Source organism: Pseudochaenichthys georgianus, chromosome 12, assembly GCF_902827115.2.
Source record: "Pseudochaenichthys georgianus chromosome 12, fPseGeo1.2, whole genome shotgun sequence".
NCBI classification, from domain to species: Eukaryota; Metazoa; Chordata; class Actinopteri; order Perciformes; family Channichthyidae; genus Pseudochaenichthys; species Pseudochaenichthys georgianus.
The window spans coordinates 21,273,375-21,293,811 of NC_047514.1; the positions used below are offsets into that span (position 1 = coordinate 21,273,375).

Here is a 20,437-nt window from a genome sequence, read left to right on the forward strand (position 1 = left end):
TGACAGCTCAGGTCGGGGACGTGTCTGGACAATGAACCTCTGAAACGAGACTTCCTCGTACCCAACAGTGGCCCCTGGCAGGTGTACGATGCAGACGAGCAGTGTCGCTTCCAGTACGGAACCTCCTCACGCCAGTGCAAGTATGGGGTAAGAAACCAGCATCTGTCTTCTTGTCCTCCTCTTACTCACCCAAAGGATCCCTGTTTTATGTTTGAACTGCTCATTTAGTTTTTATAAGTTAACAATGTTACTTTAGCATCTCCAACACACATTGAACTTGGAAAGTAAATTGGACATAATGAATGTATTAATCTGATATGTATATGATGTTGCAAAGGAGTTATTTTTACCTGCGTGGGAAACTGATGAACTGAAGTTAGGAGTCTTCTCAGAGGTTTGAGCAAAATGGCCAAAATATGTGTTTTTAAAACGTTCTTGTTTTTTTTATCACTTTTGAGATAAAAAACACATCTTGTATCCCATTGTGAGCTCCATTGCTTAAAAAACAAAAGCAAAGTGATGTAATGTGATCAAATGAGGTTTTACTGCCATATTCCCCTCCAATAGCTTTCTAAATGTCTATTAAAGACACTTATGAAATGGATAAAAGCGCAGGCACATTTTTTTGTAAATTAAAACCAAATGCAAAACAAAAGCATCTGAAACAACAAGCTCCATTTTAATTTCTGTTATTTCTCACATGTTGAATAAGAGGTGTCTATGTGCAGCCACAGCATGTTCAGGCGTCCTCACTGAGATGATAACAGTTTCCTTCAAGTTCATATTTGAGGTTAATGGAGGATAAACATTAGGGGAATATAATAGTTTTTATTATGTCTGACGACAAGACTGGTTTCGAGGTGTCTTTCCACACGTGCCCGATTCTTCTTATTAATCTATAAACGCCCCGGACAGAGAGGTGAAGGATTGAAGTCAACACTTCTCTCATCTTTAAGTCTGTGAGGATAATGATTCACCTCCCATGCCAGAGTCATGAGAAAACCGCACTTCATAATGACACAGGCAATGAAAGATGAGAAACAGCCACAACGGTCAAATAAGCGGTCAAAAGAATCCTCGAAGATTTAATGAACAATAACGTGATATTGTTTTGCGTTACGTAAAATATTGGAAAAAGAGAACGTAGATTAGCTGGAGATCATGAGGTTATTTCATTTCATTGAAAGACAGCAGATTATAACAGGCCCCAAATTCAAGCCCCGTTATTTTGGGTTTCTAAGCTCATAATTGTGGTTTTAGATCAGCATGAAAGACGAACATTTATGAGCGGATTGGATTCCGGCACGATTCCACAACTAGATTGGAGTTTTTCATATGACAATCAGATCTATTTCATACAGCATCTGTGAAAGAGATGCCCTCTGCGCGGCCTCTCAGGACAGACGTGACCACAGAAATGGATAAAAAGTCTAATGAGTGAGAGAGTCTGGTTTCTAAAGCCAAGGCTCAACTCTAACCTGCTGAACTCCACATTTAGATGGAAATATGTTGTATTTAGTTATCGTTTGTACCGCGCGAAAGAAAACAGTGATGGGAAACCAGGGGAGGTTTAGTCAGAGTATATCAAAGTTATCTTTAATATTACGATAAATAATGTCATATGGTAGTTTTAGTATTTCACTAGTAAAACATGTTGGGCTTAGACTGTTTGATAACAAAGTGATTTGTTATTTTTCTATGTCCCGAACTCTGAAATGCCTGCCACAAATCTGCAACCACTTTCATTTATCTTCAGGACAGGATGGGAACTCAGGGCACACATGACAAGTTACTTCACTGAGCGGGTACAAAGAATGAAACCATGCATACATTTGCATACAACAAAATATCAAGAAAAGCGCGTTAAGACTTGTTCAGGACTTGAAACTCCGAGGTTAGGACTTGGGAATTAGAATACGAATGCAAAGACTTGAGTCTTTTGTGAAAACATGGATATTTAAAATGGTTTCGGTCAGCTTGTTTATACTTTTGAGTTTGACCATGACCATGTGGCTGTTTACTCAAACAATAAGATGTTGGGCTTTTTAGAGCTAATTGGTAAATGTAAGCATGCTAAACTAAGAACAGTCTGGATGTAGACTCTTTTTTTTCTGTCTAATTTTAAAATGCATCGAACCTCTATAATTGAGTTTGCTCACAAATCAAACACAATGTATATTGCGTTTGTATTAGGGGCCATTGCCAAAAGAGATTGTAAACCACTCATGTCGAGTAAACAACAGCAATTTCCACTGAATATAGCCAACGACACCTTTGCGGCGGTTGAACTAAATTCAAAACTTTTAAAGAACCGCGGGGGATCTCACGACGTAACACCACAGTGTGAACCTGTGTCAGAGGTGGGAAAAGAAACACATAAGTCAAGAGAGGAAGTTATGGTGAGTGATTGCGTTAATTTGGTTCCAATGACCATTTCCTCCTTCAGTTAGTGCTCCGAGATACCAACACAGGCAGGTCAGCTGCGTGGCACTGGAAGGTATGAAAACAAACAAACATGTGATGGCTATATTAGCAAGGCCCTCACCGAGTGCCCTTGCCCTTTTTTTTATCGCCGGCTTGTTCTCACATTGCGTAAATCCATTAGGCGCACATCCACGTTCGTTAAAGCCCGGGACGCTAACCTTTCAGCTGGTGGAGATAGTGAATGGAGCAGCGGGCGGCTTATTGAAACCAGCTGGTCGAGGAGAGCCGCTGCAACCAGAGAGTAGCAGTTTGCCGCTTTGTTTAATCTGGATAGGCTCAGGGAGCGTCGGGGCCGTGGTATATTCACTGACCCCGGGGGTCACGATCTATGCGCTGGATCATAACTCTTTTTCATGAGCCTGCTCTTCTGCCGTACACAATTGTCCTGTAAAAGCCTTTGAAGACGAGACACGGGGGCGTCCCAGCTCGGTTTAATGGGAAATCTAATGCGAGGTTGTGCAGAGCAGTCCTTGTAACATGTGTTCTCTTTATGGTTTTATTTATTTGGGGGCAACTTTGTGCTGTCTACCCACTACCTCTCCTTCTCACACACACACACTCCCTTTCTTTTAATCTAAATGGATTCTCCTTACGCTCTAGACTTAAGGAGGAGAAGACGGGGATGTTTACTCAGACCACTCAGTAATACTAAAGCTATTTGTTAGACCTACAAGTCTTCTTTATCTAAGACTTGGGAGGCCTATTGCTCATTCTTGATTTCCCCTAAGCAGCAGAAATGGGATTTCTTGAACTGATGTCACGGTCCCGTGTGGTCTTGAGGTGAACGTGCAAACGTTAGTCATGGTGTTGATCCAGCTGACTCTTCATTTCTCATAAGAGAACATTAAGAGCACCCAATGACCCTCGGCGTATTGCTCAATATGTACGATGATCCAAAGCATATGAGCTCTTAAAGTTAGATGCCTCTCATCAACTCATCTGATTTGATCTTGAATCAAGTAGATTTATAGATAGTTTTGTTCCTACTTCTCCGTCAGAGTGGAGACGAAACCACCAAAGGCTACTGACAAATCCTTCCCTTAATCAGCGATCCACCCCCGGTCTACTGAATTGATTTATTCTGACCAACTTGCTTTTGCCTTCTTTCCTAGGAAGTGTGTAGAGAGCTCTGGTGCCTTAGCAAAAGCAACCGCTGTGTTACCAACAGTATCCCCGCTGCGGAGGGGACCCTGTGCCAGACTGGAAGCATTGATAAAGGGGTAAGTCATCGAATATTCTTCCAAATTACCAGAGAATAACACATTTTGGAAAAACACATTTTCTCACTTAATCCTAGTGGTTTCGTGGGCGGTTTAAGATATTCTTCAAACACACTGCTAGATGAGGAGGAGGATGAGTAAGAGATGTTTTTCCAAACTGACAGCCACACACTCACCTCTGACCTATGATATCTCTCCCAGCTACTGCAACCCAGACGTTAACAGTCAAGTTCGCTTTGATATGATGAACTTGGTTAGCTTTGCATCATCAATCATTTAAATGATTACATTTCCACCCCCGTCACCCAGGTCAAGACGGGTCATCAAAATGTGTTTTTGTTTTACGGGAGGAGAAAAGAGAGGAATTTTGAAATACATTTTCTCATACTTGACAATTAACCCAGCGGCATCGTCATTGGGATTTTTGTTTTTTGTGAGTGAATGATAGCACTCAGAAAATACATGTTGCTGTGATGTATTTATTCAATGCAGTCAGCACCACAAACTAATTCCATTAACCTATCACATATTTTGGTTGAGGTAAAAACAGAGGGTTTTTCAGAAAAAACATTTAATTAAGTGTGAAAATCATATACCTTTTTTATGTTATACATTTTGATCTGTAATGAGCACATCAATAACCTCCTCTGTGTGCAGAAATGAGCCTCATAGTGGTACCTCACTGCCTCAACTTTGAGCTATTCCTCTCTGGGATGGCGCTAACACTCACAAAAACACACATGCTAGCAGGCCAAGCTTTAGGTCATCAGCCCGCTCTTGATGCCAGCCAGGTTAGGGGAGACAGTTTTAACACGGATTACGGCAGCCATTGTCACCGGATGGTCCGAGGTCTAAAAGGAAAGAATAGCAGAGTGTCACGAGCTGTCACCCGCGATTACCATTAGCTCAGTGGAGCCTTTGAGGGCCGGGGCCCACGGACAGGGTCCTGGACAACACCGGGGGCCCCAGGTTGAGCCGGGGGGGCTTTGAATCAGCTTTTGGAGCAGCTTTAGAAGAGCTAGTGGCATACCGTGTCTGCCCCTGCCCGGGGAGAGCTTCAAAGGAATATGAATGTCAGCCATTTCTCACCCAGCGTGTAATGGAGAGAGGCCCTTCCACCAGGAGCAGGGAGAGAGGCTGGGGGAGAGGGCGGAGGGAGGCGGGAGAGGGGCAGAAACTGACCAACTGAGAGGACTTTTCTGTATGTTTAAATGGACTCACAGATAAACAGTTTGCTAGACTTCATCTCCGCTCCCCCTCTGTGTTTCTGTCAGGCAGTTTCCCTCAACACATCTCTCCTCTCTCCTCGCCCACTGATACTCTTGTTTAAAGAGCATCTCAGGACGGGAATGAGTGAGTCAGAGAGGGACACGCAGCCCTTACCTTATCTGTCCCAGCCTCTGAGTTATTAACCCACTGACACAGTTGAAAGACAAAGGGACGTCTCTAAACCTCTCTTCCCTCTGGAGCTTAGCACGAGGATTAAAACACTCCTGGTCAGCACACATACTGCTGTACATCCCTCACCTGCCTCTGAAAGCTCCTCACAGTACTCTGGAAACAAGAACACAAAGACATGTCACTAGAAGAAGCTGTTCTGTTTATTCAACTTGTAATCAAATCATTGTTAATAATGTGTTCAAGAGGATTATAAGCACACATTTTGTTGGACAAAACAAATAAACAAATTAAAGGGGCCCTATTATGCCTTCCTGTAGTGTGTTATGCGGCGGTTTTTTGCATGTAAATGGTCTGCAAAGGCTAACATCCCTGTGTTCCTCTCCCACACACCTCCCCCCTGCCTTAAATGCCTCCATTGTTCTCCTTTGTTTACTTCTGCGACATAGTGACATCACACGTTTGAATACTACCACCAGCCGCTAAGTAAGGCTCTAGCAGGAAAGCAATTGTATTGATTTGAGCAAGTGCTTGTTAACTGACATCTGTGTTCTCATGTTTAATCATTTCCATTTTGGAGTGAGCTAATAAGTACTTCTCAGATGTTGAACTATTCCTTTAATGTTCAAATGGATTTCACCTGAGTTGAGTCACATTACATAGACAACAATTAAGCTCACCGAGGAGGAAACCAGGTCAGCAATAACCCATACAGAATGACAGGTAGGAGAGGAGAAATAACAGGGCTAATACGGACATGAATTATAGGGTGAGTAATATCGTAATCACAAGTTAGTGTGTTTCTAAAGCAAGGCAGAGGGAGCGCGTGTGTTATTGAAGGACAACTGCTTAGTCTACAGTTCGTTGTACACAGATGCACATCGATTTATCATGATGTCAAACTTTATAAAACTGACACTGCAGTATTCTTTGTTGTAATAAGATAAGATAGAGCTTTATTGTCTCCCTTAGGACACATTTGTCTTGGGCATCGAGATAATACACATAAAACATTCAGGTCAATCAGTCATAGATACAGAACAGAGATCACATGGCAAAGAAACAAACGGGTACATCACTTTCCCTATTGCACATACATAATATATGTAATAATGTTATTGTGACTCTAAAACAATCGTGTCTAAACTGTGTCTCACATTTTGGATACGATTCAACTGGACTGCACGATAACTTAACTTTCCTTCTCTCTTTCCTCTGCGTTTCTGCTCGCAGTGGTGCTACCAGGGCGAGTGTGTGGTGTTCGGTACCTGGCCTCAGAGTGTGGACGGAGGCTGGGGGCCCTGGTCCTCGTGGGGGGAGTGCAGCAGGACCTGTGGGGGCGGTGTTTCCTCCTCCATGAGGCACTGTGACAGCCCAGCGTAAGTAGGCAAAGTAAGCCGCAGCAAGCTGAACACACACATCCAGGTCCTGCCTACAGGTGTGTGTGTGGTGTGTGTGTGTGTGTGTGTGTGTGTGTGTGTGTGTGTGTGTGTGTGTGTGTGTGTGTGTGTGTGTGTGTGTGTGTGTGTGTGTGTGTGTGTGTGTGTGTGTGTGTGTGTGTGTGTGTGTGGTGTGTGTGTGTGTGTGTGTGTGTGTGTGTGTGTGTGTGTGTGTGTGTGTGTGTGTGTGTGTGTGTGTGTGTGTGTGTGTGTGTGTGTGTGTGTGTGTGTGTGTGTGTGTGTGTGTGTGTGTGTGTGTGTGTGTGTGTGTGTGTGTTTATATTTGAAAGGGATAGGAGAGGCATAATAGTAGCACAGGGATAAATGCCACTTTCCATAGAAAGAATTGCGTTTTTGTTAAAAAAATATTTTTGCTAGTTTTTTGTTGTCAACTGCAACAGGAAGTAACAAAGCATTGTGTAAATAAATGCCACTTCAGTTTTGCCTTTTCTTATACAGGACAATGGTGGAATACTTTAAAGTCAAACAGGAAGTGAGGCGTTTATCTTTTATAATTAAATAAATGTGGTGTGTTTCCTGTTGAAATAGGTCAGTTAGTGGTCAACAATAAGTGTAAATTGATGATCCACGAGAGAAAGGCAGATATAAAGGCATTAAATAAAAGGCTGGAGCCGATTTATAATGTGTTGGTTGGACATTTTAGTAAAGCATGGAGTCTCCACTGAAGCGCACCGTTTTAAGCTTAAGCTAGGCTAAAATAGCTCTGCCCACCTGCCTGAAAACACATGATGTTAAACAGCTACAAGATGAACCATTTTCAGTATTAAGTATGCTAAGTTTAAGTATGCTAACTTAGCCACCATAGGCCAGTGATCACACCAGCCTTAGTAGGGATGTGTTAAGCAGGAAAATTATGTTATTCCTTCTGTTAAAAGTTACTCAGTCTCGCCGTACCAAGACAGACCTAAGGTCACCAGAGGAGGGTTCATTCAAGGTCGTCCTGGGCACCACTATCTTCGAATCTAACTTATCACAGAAGTTGGTCCTTATGCTATTTAAGATGTACTGGTGAAGCATGTGCAGTCAGCTGAGCTCCCAGCTCACACACTTCTGTTGTTTAAAAGCATCCCCTAGTCCTCACGGGACAAGTCCAGCGCATCTTTGTCTGGAAATAGACGTTTATCCTTCTCCCATCGGTTCATTCTTTTGTTTTCCGAGCTAGATGTTACGTCTAGGAAGACACGAGAAAGAGCCAGGGTGAACTAGAGGGAAGGGGGGAAAAGGAGGAAGGAGGGGAAGAGGAGACGGCACCGGCATAATGTGGAACACCTGTGTAAGGTGATCGCTGCCGCTCAGGCATCAGTGCAAAGAGGAGGGAGGCAGAGAAAACACAGCCAGAGCAGCGTCTGACACATTCATTACAGAGCCTGGCTCACTCTGCAAATGAAGTGGAAATCGTCTCAGAGGAAAGGGAGGCTAATGAAGGTGAGAAGAAGAGATGATAAGAGAGGAAAAACAGACGTTTGCAGATGTAGTAAATGTAGTGGATCGCTCTGACGTTACAGACTTCAGTCTCTCTCCCAAAGCTAAATGTCATGTCACACTTAAGAGCTCTCGGAGCAGCTTGGATTTCATGAATGAATCACTGGCGTACACACTCGGCAAAGCAGACACACAAACACACTTTGTCTTCTGGCAGAGACTTTCTGAGGCCTGTTTCATGAACTGCATTCACCAAAATGTACTCACTACACCACCAAAGATGTTTTCTCTGTGGGTTATGACGCTCAATGCGTTGAACATGTCTTCTCACCTTTTAATTCCCAACTCACTGAATTCTCCTGTGTCTCTCAGCCCGTCTGGAGGAGGGAAGTATTGCCTCGGGGAGAGGAAACGTTACAGGTCTTGTAACACCGACGTAAGTTTTCTTCATTTCTTTGCCTCCCTGTTTTACTCTGTCTGCTTGGTATTTGGAGCAAAGTATACAAGTGACTTGGAAGCTAAACTGTCCTCTTGATGGAATTCCTGCTCTGGTTCGTAAAGGGACTGAGATAGTTGAGGCATTCTGACCCGGGATGGATTTGGCCTGTCGCAGCATGACTGCTGAGCCTCCAGGTTTTTTCTCCTGTGGAACATGTTATCTTAGGAAAGGCTTTATAAGGAGCATGTTAGCTAGCAGCGCTACACCGCCTTTAAACTTTCTGACATGCTTTCTTCCTGGAACGCAGGACAGACGATGATAAAAACACACAGGCAGTTATTCAATATTCCGCCAGCAACTCTTGGGTTATCTGTCACTTAACAGTTCACATATTGTTTGTGACATTTCACTTGAGTCAACCACGATGACAGTTTCAGAGCATATTTTATAAAAAGCAATTCACCAAGTTTCTTTTTTTTTTTGAGGTCTGGAGCAAAGCTTTAAACAAATATTTAACATGGCTGCACGTGGAGATCTCTGTTCAACTATTTCCAGGTGGGCTTTTTTTCACAAGGTGAAAATTGAAATAGTTAGGGCCCTGGTGGACATTTAACCGCAAGCCTTAAAAATAACAGCTGAGCGCAAGCACTGAGTGTTTTCTTTGGAAAACAAACAACATCCCCAACCACTATTTCATCACACTGACCACACCTTGTCAGGGAAATGTGTGTGAGCGTGAGCACCAGATGTAGATACATTGACAAATGCAGCACTCACACACTTACATGCATAAATTGATGTTTATACCACAACTGTTTTTACATTGATCAGCAGTCAGATATCATTTGTTAATGGGGCCTCTCTCACTTCCTGTTGCTACTACATATTTCCTGTGGGAGGTAACTTTATATCATAAGGCTGTTATACATTGGCATAATGCTTCATGCAGTAGCTATTTAAAAAAAGGAATCTTCTTTCTGATTAGATTAAAGCCAATTTGTCTTGGACACAGTCAGATATGTTGGTTATAGTTGTCGTTTTATTACAGGGGCAACAATTTGGCCACTACGGACATCTGTGCCAAATGTCTTGTTAAAACATCAAATGTTTCAAAATGTCTGTCGTAGACTGAATAACATCCCCAGAGTTATGGCTCACAGAAACAATTGTCTCTCAGCACAAACAAGAATACTACAGTGATGTTATTAAAATGTTCTCGACTTGAAAAATCTCCCACCGAGGGTTTGTAGCACACGTCGTTACTAGTCAATTGACTTTGATCTGTTCAAAACAGTGGTGTTCCCCTTCTCCTCTAGAGACTGGAGGAGATACAAAGTCGATCCATGAACCAAAACGTAATCGTCAACTATATTGATAACTCATTGATCATTTAAACCATTTGTTAAGAAGAACGTTATCTTGTTCCAGCTTAAATTAATAAAACATGATAAATGAAGACTTGCTGCTGTCTTTTGGACTGATGGTTTAAGAAATAACTTTTGGCTCCACAGGATATTTGTAACTATTTTCTGGTATTTTCTGGACAAAATGATAATCATCTGGTGTATCCTTACTTGCAGCCCTACTCATGTGGTCTTAGTCTTTTTTTCCTCCTTCAAACACGTGTTTCAACATGTAAATCGGCCGTGTTGTTATTTCAACACACACTTGTAATAATATTATTCTGTCTCATCTGATTCCATCTGCATGTTTGATGTGCGAGTTTAAAGCTGCCATATTGGCAAAACACTTGAGTGGTAATGAAAATGGCCTTCCCCACGGCCGGCTCTGACGTGGAACACTTTCAGCATGTGAAATACAGCTTTGACCCAAGAGCTTTTATGTGTCCCGGGGGAGACTGTTTTGGGGTTTCTAAGGACCTTTTCACACCAATAAAGTGTGTCTTTAAACTTTTTCTTCTTTACCTCCTCTAACTGGAGCAACATCCACTCATGAAGACAAAACAAAAACCCTCCATATGCAAAACAAAGATTTCAGTCTGTTTTAGTGTCTGGAAATAAAATGTGACATCCTTTTGCAGACTTTGTCCAGTTGTTAATGATAATGCTGTCAATGCAAATAAAAACTTCCCAGAATAAATAAAAAGATTTTGCAGATAATTCACAAATGGTTACAACTGCAACTCAACATCTTAAAACCACTATGCTTGCAAGTTTTTACTCCTTCACTACAAATCATACTTTTTTCTGAACTTCTTTGAATGCATGCAGCAGATTTCTAGATTTATGGGAGGTATTTTCCACTCGTTCCAGTTATCCATCAGTTTCCATTAATTTTCTTATGACATGAAAATCAATTGGCAGACTCTTTTAACTTGTTTGAGTTGTGCAATCCATCAAAGTGAACATCAGTTCTGTTCTTTTTTTCAAAGGTACATAATCTTTGCTTTGTCATCCTGGCACTTACATAGCTAATTGATTCAAAAGGTCTGTGCTGCTTCACTCAGTTTTTAATACTTAAATTATATTGGAAAATAATGTCAATGTCAATGTCAATAACAACTAAAGAAAACAACTTCCAAGCCCCAGAATGACATTTATTTCTCAAACATTAAAAACTATAAACAGCAAGTCTGTATCCAGCGCTACACCATTTGTCAAAGACTATCCATGATTGGTGAAGCATGGAACATTAAGAAAAGGTTAGAAAAACAAAAGACTATGTTCAACAATCCAACAAGGATATTATCCATCTCAACTCAGTCTTTCCTTAAAGGTGGGGTAGGTCATTTTGGAGAAAGCAGATCGAGTGCGCTAGAATTTGAAAAATACACAGCCGGAAAAAATCTTCCTCACAGAGCCCCTCCTCCAACACACACGAACGCGCACATGACCAATGAGGGCACGAGATAAGTTTGTGCCCAGATGGACGGCTGACAGGCAGGTAGGCCATCCAGTTATTTTAGCCGGGCCGGCTCAGATGATTGGTCGTGCTTTTTACAGTACCACGGCTTCCACAGATGACATTTTTTTATGGATTTGTTGTCAAAGCACTTCAGATATTCATTGATATCGGGATGTTAAGAGCATTCCATGGAATATAACAAGTGTATCTCGAGCCGGTCTCTCAAACTTACCTACCCCACCTTTAACTCATCTCAAGCACATTTTATTAGTCTTTTATTAGATTTGTACATTATATGGAAATGATTTAAATGGTAAGCAGTCAGTTAAGTATACTTGACACTTGAATGCAACACAATTTCTAAACATCCTTTTTATTTGCAGGCCTGCCTTGCGGGATCTCGTGATTTCCGAGAGAAGCAGTGTGCTGATTTTGACAAAATGCCTTTCCGTGGGAAGTATTACAACTGGAAGCCTTACACTGGTGGTGAGTTCAGGGACGGGTTGTTCCAGCTGTTTATTAAAATCCATTCCACAATATATTATTATAAAAGAAAAAAATAGTCTATATAAAATAACCACTCGATAAAAAACTAATTTGTTCAGATTTTCTGCTAAATCTGAGCAAGCACATGCATCAACTTACACGGTGGAATTGTGTATGACATTGATATAAGAAGACATTACGATTCCATTACAAGACACTAAATCATCATATTGCATCATAGCTCAGCCATCAACTAGGGAGATGCTGATCTGCTGCAACCAGCTCTGCGTGCTGCGTGCTGAGCTGTCATCCTTTTTTCTGTCCCGAATGACAGTCTGCAGGCCGGTCTGTGTTGTGTACACGGTTAACACCAACAGTGGGAAGATTGTTTGAAAGGGTAGAGAATTCTTCAGATTGCTGCACACCGTGTTGTGTTCAAATATCTGTGCTCGTCTCCAGGTTCTGCTGCTTCTCCAACCTCGGAGATGTAAAATGTCTGAAAGCCGTCCTGACAGAAGAACTCATTCTTTGGTCTAAGCAAGAATGGGGTGCAAATGCTATTGTACTATCTCATCCACTGGCAGGCGTTTATTAGTACATGCTTTGTGTCATTCTCCCCCTAAGTTCTGTCCTTGATGTCTGTAAATCATGGACAATATCCACTTCACGAGAAAAAGTGATAAAAGTCGAAGCATGTAAACACGGCTTTAGTTTTCTTTCAGGGATGGGAGAGCTTAAGTTTGATCTCTTTTATCTCGGGGGTCTGTTTTGTCAAATCCATCACCTCCTGATTTAAAGGGCTCCGTGGGCCGTCATGTTTAAACAGCAGATAACCTGCGTGTTGATGTCAGTGTAATTGTTGTTGGCAGCCGGCGCTCTCTCTGGTGGAGTCGGTGTTACAGTGACGTCAGGTTTCCGTGGTTTTAGATCCGAGCACCGCTGACTTTCCTCCTCATGATTATTATTGTCAACAAGTCAAGAGGAGATCCCGGGGTTTGCTAGTCTCCATGTGTTGTTTATCATTCATCTCTGAGTTTCTCTATTGGCGTTCAGGTCCTGTTGTCTGTGTGCAGGCTGAACTCTCGTTCACCATGAGCTCTGTCTGTGTGCACTCTGTGTAACCCAGGTGGTGTTAAGCCCTGTGCGCTGAACTGTCTAGCAGAGGGCTACAACTTCTACACAGAGCGCTCTCCTGCAGTCATAGACGGCACCCGGTGTCAGGCTGACTCTCTGGACATCTGCATCAATGGAGAGTGTAAGGTAAGGCAGCAGAGCATGCTCAGACCTTATGTTGATTTGAAAGCCTAAATCCACTCGATTAAAGATTTGCAAATGACTGTTTTAATATCCTTTATTGAGAACAAATACAACATAGGTTAACCTGGGCTTTATTTTGTATATGCATACAACTTATACTGTAACTAAAGCTGTCACAATAAAAGTTATTCTAATAAACCGTCGTTATTTTTTAACCACCACACTAACAACATTAGCAGGAAAGCTAATGAACTCAATCATGTTTGGTATGACTTCAATCGTGGTTTAAAATCAGTGATAGCAAACTTTAAAAACCTAAAGATTTTTGTGGCGCTTTCAACCGCATGTGACAGTCCTCTTCAGAACATAGAGGTTAGCTGGAGGTCGTTGGTACCAATCGACATTAACTCCATAACCAGGTCACATGATGAACACTGAAGACTTTAACATGTGGTTGAAAGCTCTGGTAATGGAAATATATTGAAAGAAAAACCTTTAGTATTTTTAATTTTTTTTATAGCTTTAAAATTGTTCAACTTTAATTGTTTAATTTTCCGTACATTTCTTTGATATTAGCTCACTAAGAATAGAATAAAATGACAGATGTTATAGTAATGCAAATTCAATATCAACAACATATCTGAATACGTATTTAACTCTACATATGAACTATTTCCAGATACACATTTGTGATCAATCCTGTTTGATCAAAACAAAACAAGTTAATGCAGTAACTGGCACTGTGCCAAATAGAAGTCAGTATTATTATTGATTTGCTGGTGAAATGCGTGTCAGATACATTCAAAACATCATGCATCTCCTGCTCATAAATAATATAATTACAAACCACGCGATGCCATTATCCTCAGTGGGGTTTTGGGATTTCTTTGAAACTTTCAACCTCTGATATGTTGTCAAATGACAGCTAAAGTAACATGTTAGCTGGGCAATTACTGACCAAGCAAGAGTTCCCTCAGCCTCAATGCCAGCTAATATCTTTGAGAGCACAGTTGACGAGATTACTGATACACAAGACTGCCAAAGCAACATTCTCCAGTGAGGAACAATAAAGCTTTTGAGTTGCCGATGTGGCTTCTTGTGATCAAAAGTCTGGCATTGTTCTTCCTGACTCTTATCAGGGCTCTGCAGCCTCGACCAGAACTGTTTTTTTAGATAAATAAAACACAAAAATCATTGTTGTGATTGAATAATGACTTCATATATATTTGAAAAGGCTGATTTAATAACATTTTATTATTGGTAGGAGTTGGCAGTTACTGCTGTCTTTGTTTTCATGAGCATAAATCACTTTGTGCAGTTTTGTGTGGAGATGAGGGTTTTTGTGTGTTTTGTGAGATGCAGCTGAAATAACTTCTTGGTTCCTCGCTTTAAGTATTTGCTTTGACTTCCACGTGACCGTACAATTTGATTTCTGTTTGGCATGAACATGCAGTGTCTGTGCCAACAACATTAGTCTGATTTGAATATAAAAACACAACATGGTGTGTGTTTTAATGGGTAAAGAATTTCTAAGAGGTGGAATATTCCCCATCAAAGGAGCATTGCAGGTTTATTTCCAGACTGAACCCTGCATTTGGTTTTATTTTAGAGGCTTGCACCCTCTGCTCTAGAACACTGTCTGCTTGGAAGGCTATCAGAAACACTCAAAGCTGCGATGCTGTTTACGGGCGCTGGACAGACAGACGAAGAAAGAGAGCAGACAGATAGTCCTAAAGAGTTGAAAGAACAGAGAGATCTGAAGAAGCAGTGGACATGTAATCCTCCCAGGTGTATTGTCATACATGAACAAACATTTTAAAGACTGGAACTGTGTCCAAATCACTCCCTATGTACTCATCCATTTTATGGACGTTTTTAATCTTCAAAAAACCTGTTGATGCTTTCTCTGTATCTTGTTTTAGTCCATAAAATGTCAAGAAATGGGAGAAAAGACCATCGCATTTTCTCAGAGCTATGCTAATATACATATTTAGTTTGACTAAAAGTCCAAAACCCAAAGCTATTCAATGTTCCATTATGATAGAGAAGACCTGTGAAATGTATTGCTTTAAAGACCATGAAGTCTGTGCTCTGAAATCTAACTTAGGGGATTCATGATAAAAAGGTTCTCGGTCCCATTTTTCAGTCTTCAATTAAAACACTGCCTTCTCTGACTTCTTCAAAGCACGTGGGCTGTGACAACATCCTGAGCTCTGATGCTAAAGAGGATCGATGCCGCGTGTGTGGAGGGGATGGCAGCACCTGCGAGGCAACCGAGGGACTCTTCAACGAGTCTCTACCCAGAGGAGGTAAACATATCTGACTCCAGGCATTTTGATTATCAGGTTTCCTTTTTCATTTGAACCGGAGCTGTCAGGCTTGTTTGATTCACTCAGTGTGTCCAGACATTTTGTTTTGATGACCACATGTGACAAACAAAATAACTCATCGTCCTTATGGGTAAGCAGCTTTTGTGCATAACATCCCTTAAGCCAGGAAGATAATCTCTCAAGGAAATGGGCCTTTTTTGTGGTCTTTGTCACCCACAGAAGCCTATGCTTTTGGCTTTTTAGAGCCATGGTGACAGATTGTTTCCCCATTAATTACATCATGGAATGGCGAAATCAGGAGGACAGATAGGGACTTGCTGTAGCCTGAGGATGTCTATAGACAGCAGGAGAGAGAGAAAACATATTTCTCCTTCTATGGTATGGCTAGTAAACCATCTAAAAATACTGTGTGTCCGTGTTTGACTGTTTTAAAAAAAAAAAAGGAGGGGATTGTTTTGTCCTCCTGATTTGTCCTTTTTGGGTGGTTTGGATTTATTCTATATGTACTCCCTTTGAGTAGGAGAAACACAACCTCAACTCTCCGTGTCCTTTTCTTCCAGGCTACATGGAGGTGGTTCAGATCCCAAAAGGATCGGTTCACATCGAGATCAAAGAAGTTGCCATGTCGAAGAATTACATTGGTAAGTGAAGGCCTCCATATGATCAAGTCACATTTATAACCAGATTAATATTGGATTGTATAAGTTAAGTATGTCGGTTTGCCCACCCCTTTAGTCCAGGCTTACATATCTCAGCAACTACTGGACGGATTGGCAATACATTTGATCCAAACATCCATTTTACCCAGAGGATAAACCCTACTAATTGTTTTTTTTGTGAAATAACTCCATCAAAATCCATTAGATAGGTTGCCTGGTACATATATTCATGGTGCCCAGAGGATGAATCCTAATGTCTTACTTTATCAGTGACATGTCCTGTCGCACCATTAGCTGGGAAAACAGTGCGCCATCCAGGTAAACATCTCATCATCTACTAAATAGATAGACATGCAATTTTGTACAGACATACTGTGCAGGGTCTTAAAAGGATCAAACACACTGACTGTACCCTGACATTTCCTTTAGCGCCACCACAAGGGCAACATTTGTCTTTTTAAGTGTATGACTGGAAAGTGTTTGATGGATGGCCATGACATGTGGTACATCTGCCCTGAGGATGAACCCTAATTACTTTGATGCTATGTCCTTTCGTGCCATTAGCTTGGAACAAAAATCCACTATCCAGTGAAATATCTCAACATCTACTAAGTGGACTGGCCCACAGCTTTGTGCAGATATCCACAGTCTCTGAAGCAGACTCACTTTGATGACCCCTGACTTTTCTTTTTGCCTCACCTTACAGTAACTCCCATATTTGTAGTTTTAAGTTAAATGTCTTTACAACTTTGAGATGGATTGCCATGACATTTGGTTCAGACATTCATGGTCCCCTCAGGGTGATTATCCACTTCAGTTTATGACCAAATACCTGCAAAACTACCGACAGCTGTACTCTAACCTGTTGGTGAACATGGTACACGTGCTTTGAGCTCAAAGCACCATTCTGTTGAAGTGGAGTCTCACACAGGCCCTCGTGTTGCTCTTCACTTCACTATCAATCCACAAGTCTCAGTAGAAGTTCAGTACAGTGTGATGAATTGGCAATTTTGACATCAAGCTGTTTCATATTGTCTGTTCAGTTCTGTGTCAACCCCATCTCCAGGGATTTCCTCGCGTCTTTGTCAAGAGAAAATTAGAGAGATGCCATCATTAAATCTCCTGTTGCCTAATGTCAAGCCATAAAACAGAGTCTATAAAAACTCTCTGAGTCCTAACACATGTGATGGCTCTCCTGGCACCAGACTCATCCGCTCTGTTCCAGACTAAACAAAAACTATTTGCAACACTGGCAGAGACGGACTCAAAACAATCAAACAACCGGATTCAATTAAGCCTGCTCTGTGTCTTTTCATTAACGAGAGAAAGACATGTGACAGCGTGTTGAATTTATAGCGGATGGTGTTGATGGAGGGCTTAAGTTACACTTTGAACCGCAGAGCTGCATCAGATTTATAGGGCCGTGGTGACAGCTGCCTGGTCCACAAGGATTATAGAGGATATGATGTCTATATATCAAAGTTTAAAGAGTGCAATGTTGGCTATTGTGTTGGACTACATTTTCCATTCCAAGCAATCTGTACATTTCTTATGAATTTCACGTGGGACCCGAGAGATACAGATAATATTGTTCTTCTGCAGCATTGTCTGAGTCCTTGCTATTTAGGTCAAGAGTAGTTTCCTTTCTTTTTTTGTTAAATAAAAGCAGAAACTAAGTGAGGCGATATAAATATAAAGACTGGGATGCCTGTGGAGACTTGTGTAAACTGCACTGTTCAAAATAACAAAATGCTCACAATAAGTGCCAGATGTGTAGAAAATGGATTCGTCTCTAAGAGCATTGTGATATTTTAAAGAGGAGTTAACAGTTGTTCGAGGGGGGGGGGGGGGGGGGGAGGGGAGAGGGGAATCTGCAGAGCACGAGCCAGAGAGACAGAAAAGTGAATAGTTGGAGCATTTCTCCTGAATTTGGCGCCATTTCAACGCACAGAAAGTGGATATTTCAGATCTGTTGTGCTTGGAGACCAGCTTTTGTTTTGACAACCAGACAAAGTGGTATTCATAAGATTCGTCCTGGCTTTCACCTGAAGTGTGTTTTCTTTCTCTTTCTAAATTAGACGTATGTACATGTCAGTGCACCTGAAAAGTCTGCACACACAGCACGAGTGTGTGTGTGTGTTTCTGCTCAGAAAGTTGTCAGTGACATCAGGGAGGCTGAAAAAGATGATGATGAACGACAGCAATGACATCACAGCGAATTATTGTCTCCACCTGTTGTCCCCGCTACTGTTCCTGACCCGTCTGCTTTTGATTTCATCGTTCTGAAAACATGACTTGTCTTCTGTGATCACTCAGCTCTGAAATCTGAAGTGGATGATTACTACATCAACGGAGCGTGGACCATCGACTGGCCCAGGAAGTTTGACATCGCAGGGACGGCCTTCCACTACAAGAGACCGACCGATGAACCGGAGTCTCTCGAGGCGCTGGGTGCTACCACTGAAATCCTGTTTGTCATGGTAATAAATTATATTTGATTGAAAAGAATGAACTTTGAAAAAAACATTGAATGCGTGGAAATCACATGTGAATGCAATAGTGTTACAAAGATGGTATTGTAAATGTTATCCCCTGCTGTGATCCCGTTTTCTTTTCAATATTCCTATACGTAGACACAAAGGACTCAAACTGGAGCGGATTCCTTTGGGTCGTTTTTTTGTTAACACATCCAGCTGTTACAGATTAACATTATCATTCTTTTTTAATAATTACACAGTGTCCGCATATATTCCGAGAAATACAGACTGCTGGAATGCTCCACGATGTTCGCCAGATATTCTCAAACTGTGCCTGTCTCCGATATGCTGCTGATCGAGTAGTGTGGAGTGGGTTTTAGAGCCTTGCTCTCTAAAGTATTATGCTATGCAAGCAGTGAGAGGGAATCGATAAAGTCAAGTTCTGTTCCTTACAGAACCATGGGCTGAAACTCACAACAACACTCCAATATATAGCATATTTAGCTTTTAACTACCAGTAGGCTCATCACTAAGAGAGACATGATCTAGGTGGAATCCTTTCATATGTTGTCAGCCTATCACTGCATGCAGAACATCAGAAACACCTATGGAAACTTGGATTAATGAAATAACTCAACTTTCAACTTTTTCTGTGCATCTCATTGCGTATGTATGCTGCTGTTCTGAGTCCACTGAGACATCTGGCTTCCAACCTTAGATGACCAGCAACCACCAGTTTTGGGGTTTGGATCTATTTATATGTGGATATTATTGAAAAAGAACCGTGTTACTTGATTTGGAGAGCATGTGTGTTGTGTTTGCTCGTTTATGTCAAGTTCTTTTTTAAAATAGGTTCCGTTAATGTGAGGCAACTAAGCAATTTCTTGTCGTAATACTCGGTGGTTTCTGCCTGACATGAATTCTGAAAATACCAGACCACACAGCAATACTGGAATAGACGAGCAGCTAGCCACTCGACCGCTAGCCATTCCTCTGCGGCGTGCAAAGCCTGACTCCCCTCAGGCTCCATCTGCATCCAGAGGACTAATATAAACCCACCAAAGCCTCACTGATCCCAACTGTTCAAACTGCATTTAAATACAAAATAAATCAGTTTTACATTGGTTGAAATTAATGTGTAATGTCAATTCTACTAAATGTCTTCGCATGCGACTTGTCTCTCCTGTCCTCACCTTGTGTGTGCTGCTTCCTCCCCAGGTCCTCCTCCAGGAGCAGAACCTGGGGATACGCTACAAGTTCAACGTGCCCATCCAGCGCACAGGAAGTGGGGACAACGAGGTGGGCTTCTCCTGGCACCACCTGCCCTGGTCTGAATGCTCTGCTACCTGCGCTGGAGGTGAGTCAGCACTGCGAGCCTCTGCTTCTCTGGACTTTAGATTATAACAGAAACATAGCGCTAGACTTTTCCATTTGAAAACTGGAGCGATCAGATCCACTTTAAATTGACACACAACGGTTTAAATGTACTGTTAATGCATAATTGTTATCTTTAAGTCATATATCGATCATAACTTTGTGTCATTTTTAACAAAGTAAACATGCGAAGTAAATGCAATTTAATGTGCATTTTAATCCACACCTTTAAGCAATTATTAGGATTTGGTTGCTCGTAAGCCACTCAATCAAATGCCATTAATCAGAGGAAGAGGTCGTAACAAAATGATGTCATTGAAAGAATGCCTCTCAAAAACTCAAACAAACAAATAATGGAGAAAAGTTTATGTAAATATGGCATTTATGTTTATTAAATGTATTAAATTAAGAAATGTTACTATGTTCTCATTGCTCCACACAGATAATCTTACTTTACTCCTGTCAAGTGTCAAATACAGAAACACTCCTATTTCAACAATATTTCTTGTCTTACGTGCTTTTTATTATATTTTTAAACCAATATGAACATTTTAATCATTATTTTA

At 41.4% G+C, this 20,437-nt stretch overlaps 1 protein-coding gene across 1 annotated transcript in view; it reads left to right on the plus strand.

Moving 5' to 3' along the window:
• Positions 1-20,437, plus strand: part of adamts6 (ADAM metallopeptidase with thrombospondin type 1 motif, 6) — a 61,976-nt gene that overhangs the window by 29,574 nt on the left and 11,965 nt on the right. The window contains exons 12-19 of the mRNA XM_034095360.1: positions 6,336-6,481; positions 8,357-8,420; positions 11,672-11,774; positions 12,901-13,034; positions 15,217-15,340; positions 15,922-16,002; positions 18,337-18,500; positions 19,716-19,854. Of these exons, the coding sequence (XP_033951251.1) occupies positions 6,336-6,481; positions 8,357-8,420; positions 11,672-11,774; positions 12,901-13,034; positions 15,217-15,340; positions 15,922-16,002; positions 18,337-18,500; positions 19,716-19,854 (955 nt within the window). The remainder of the gene's footprint in view (positions 1-6,335; positions 6,482-8,356; positions 8,421-11,671; positions 11,775-12,900; positions 13,035-15,216; positions 15,341-15,921; positions 16,003-18,336; positions 18,501-19,715; positions 19,855-20,437) is intronic.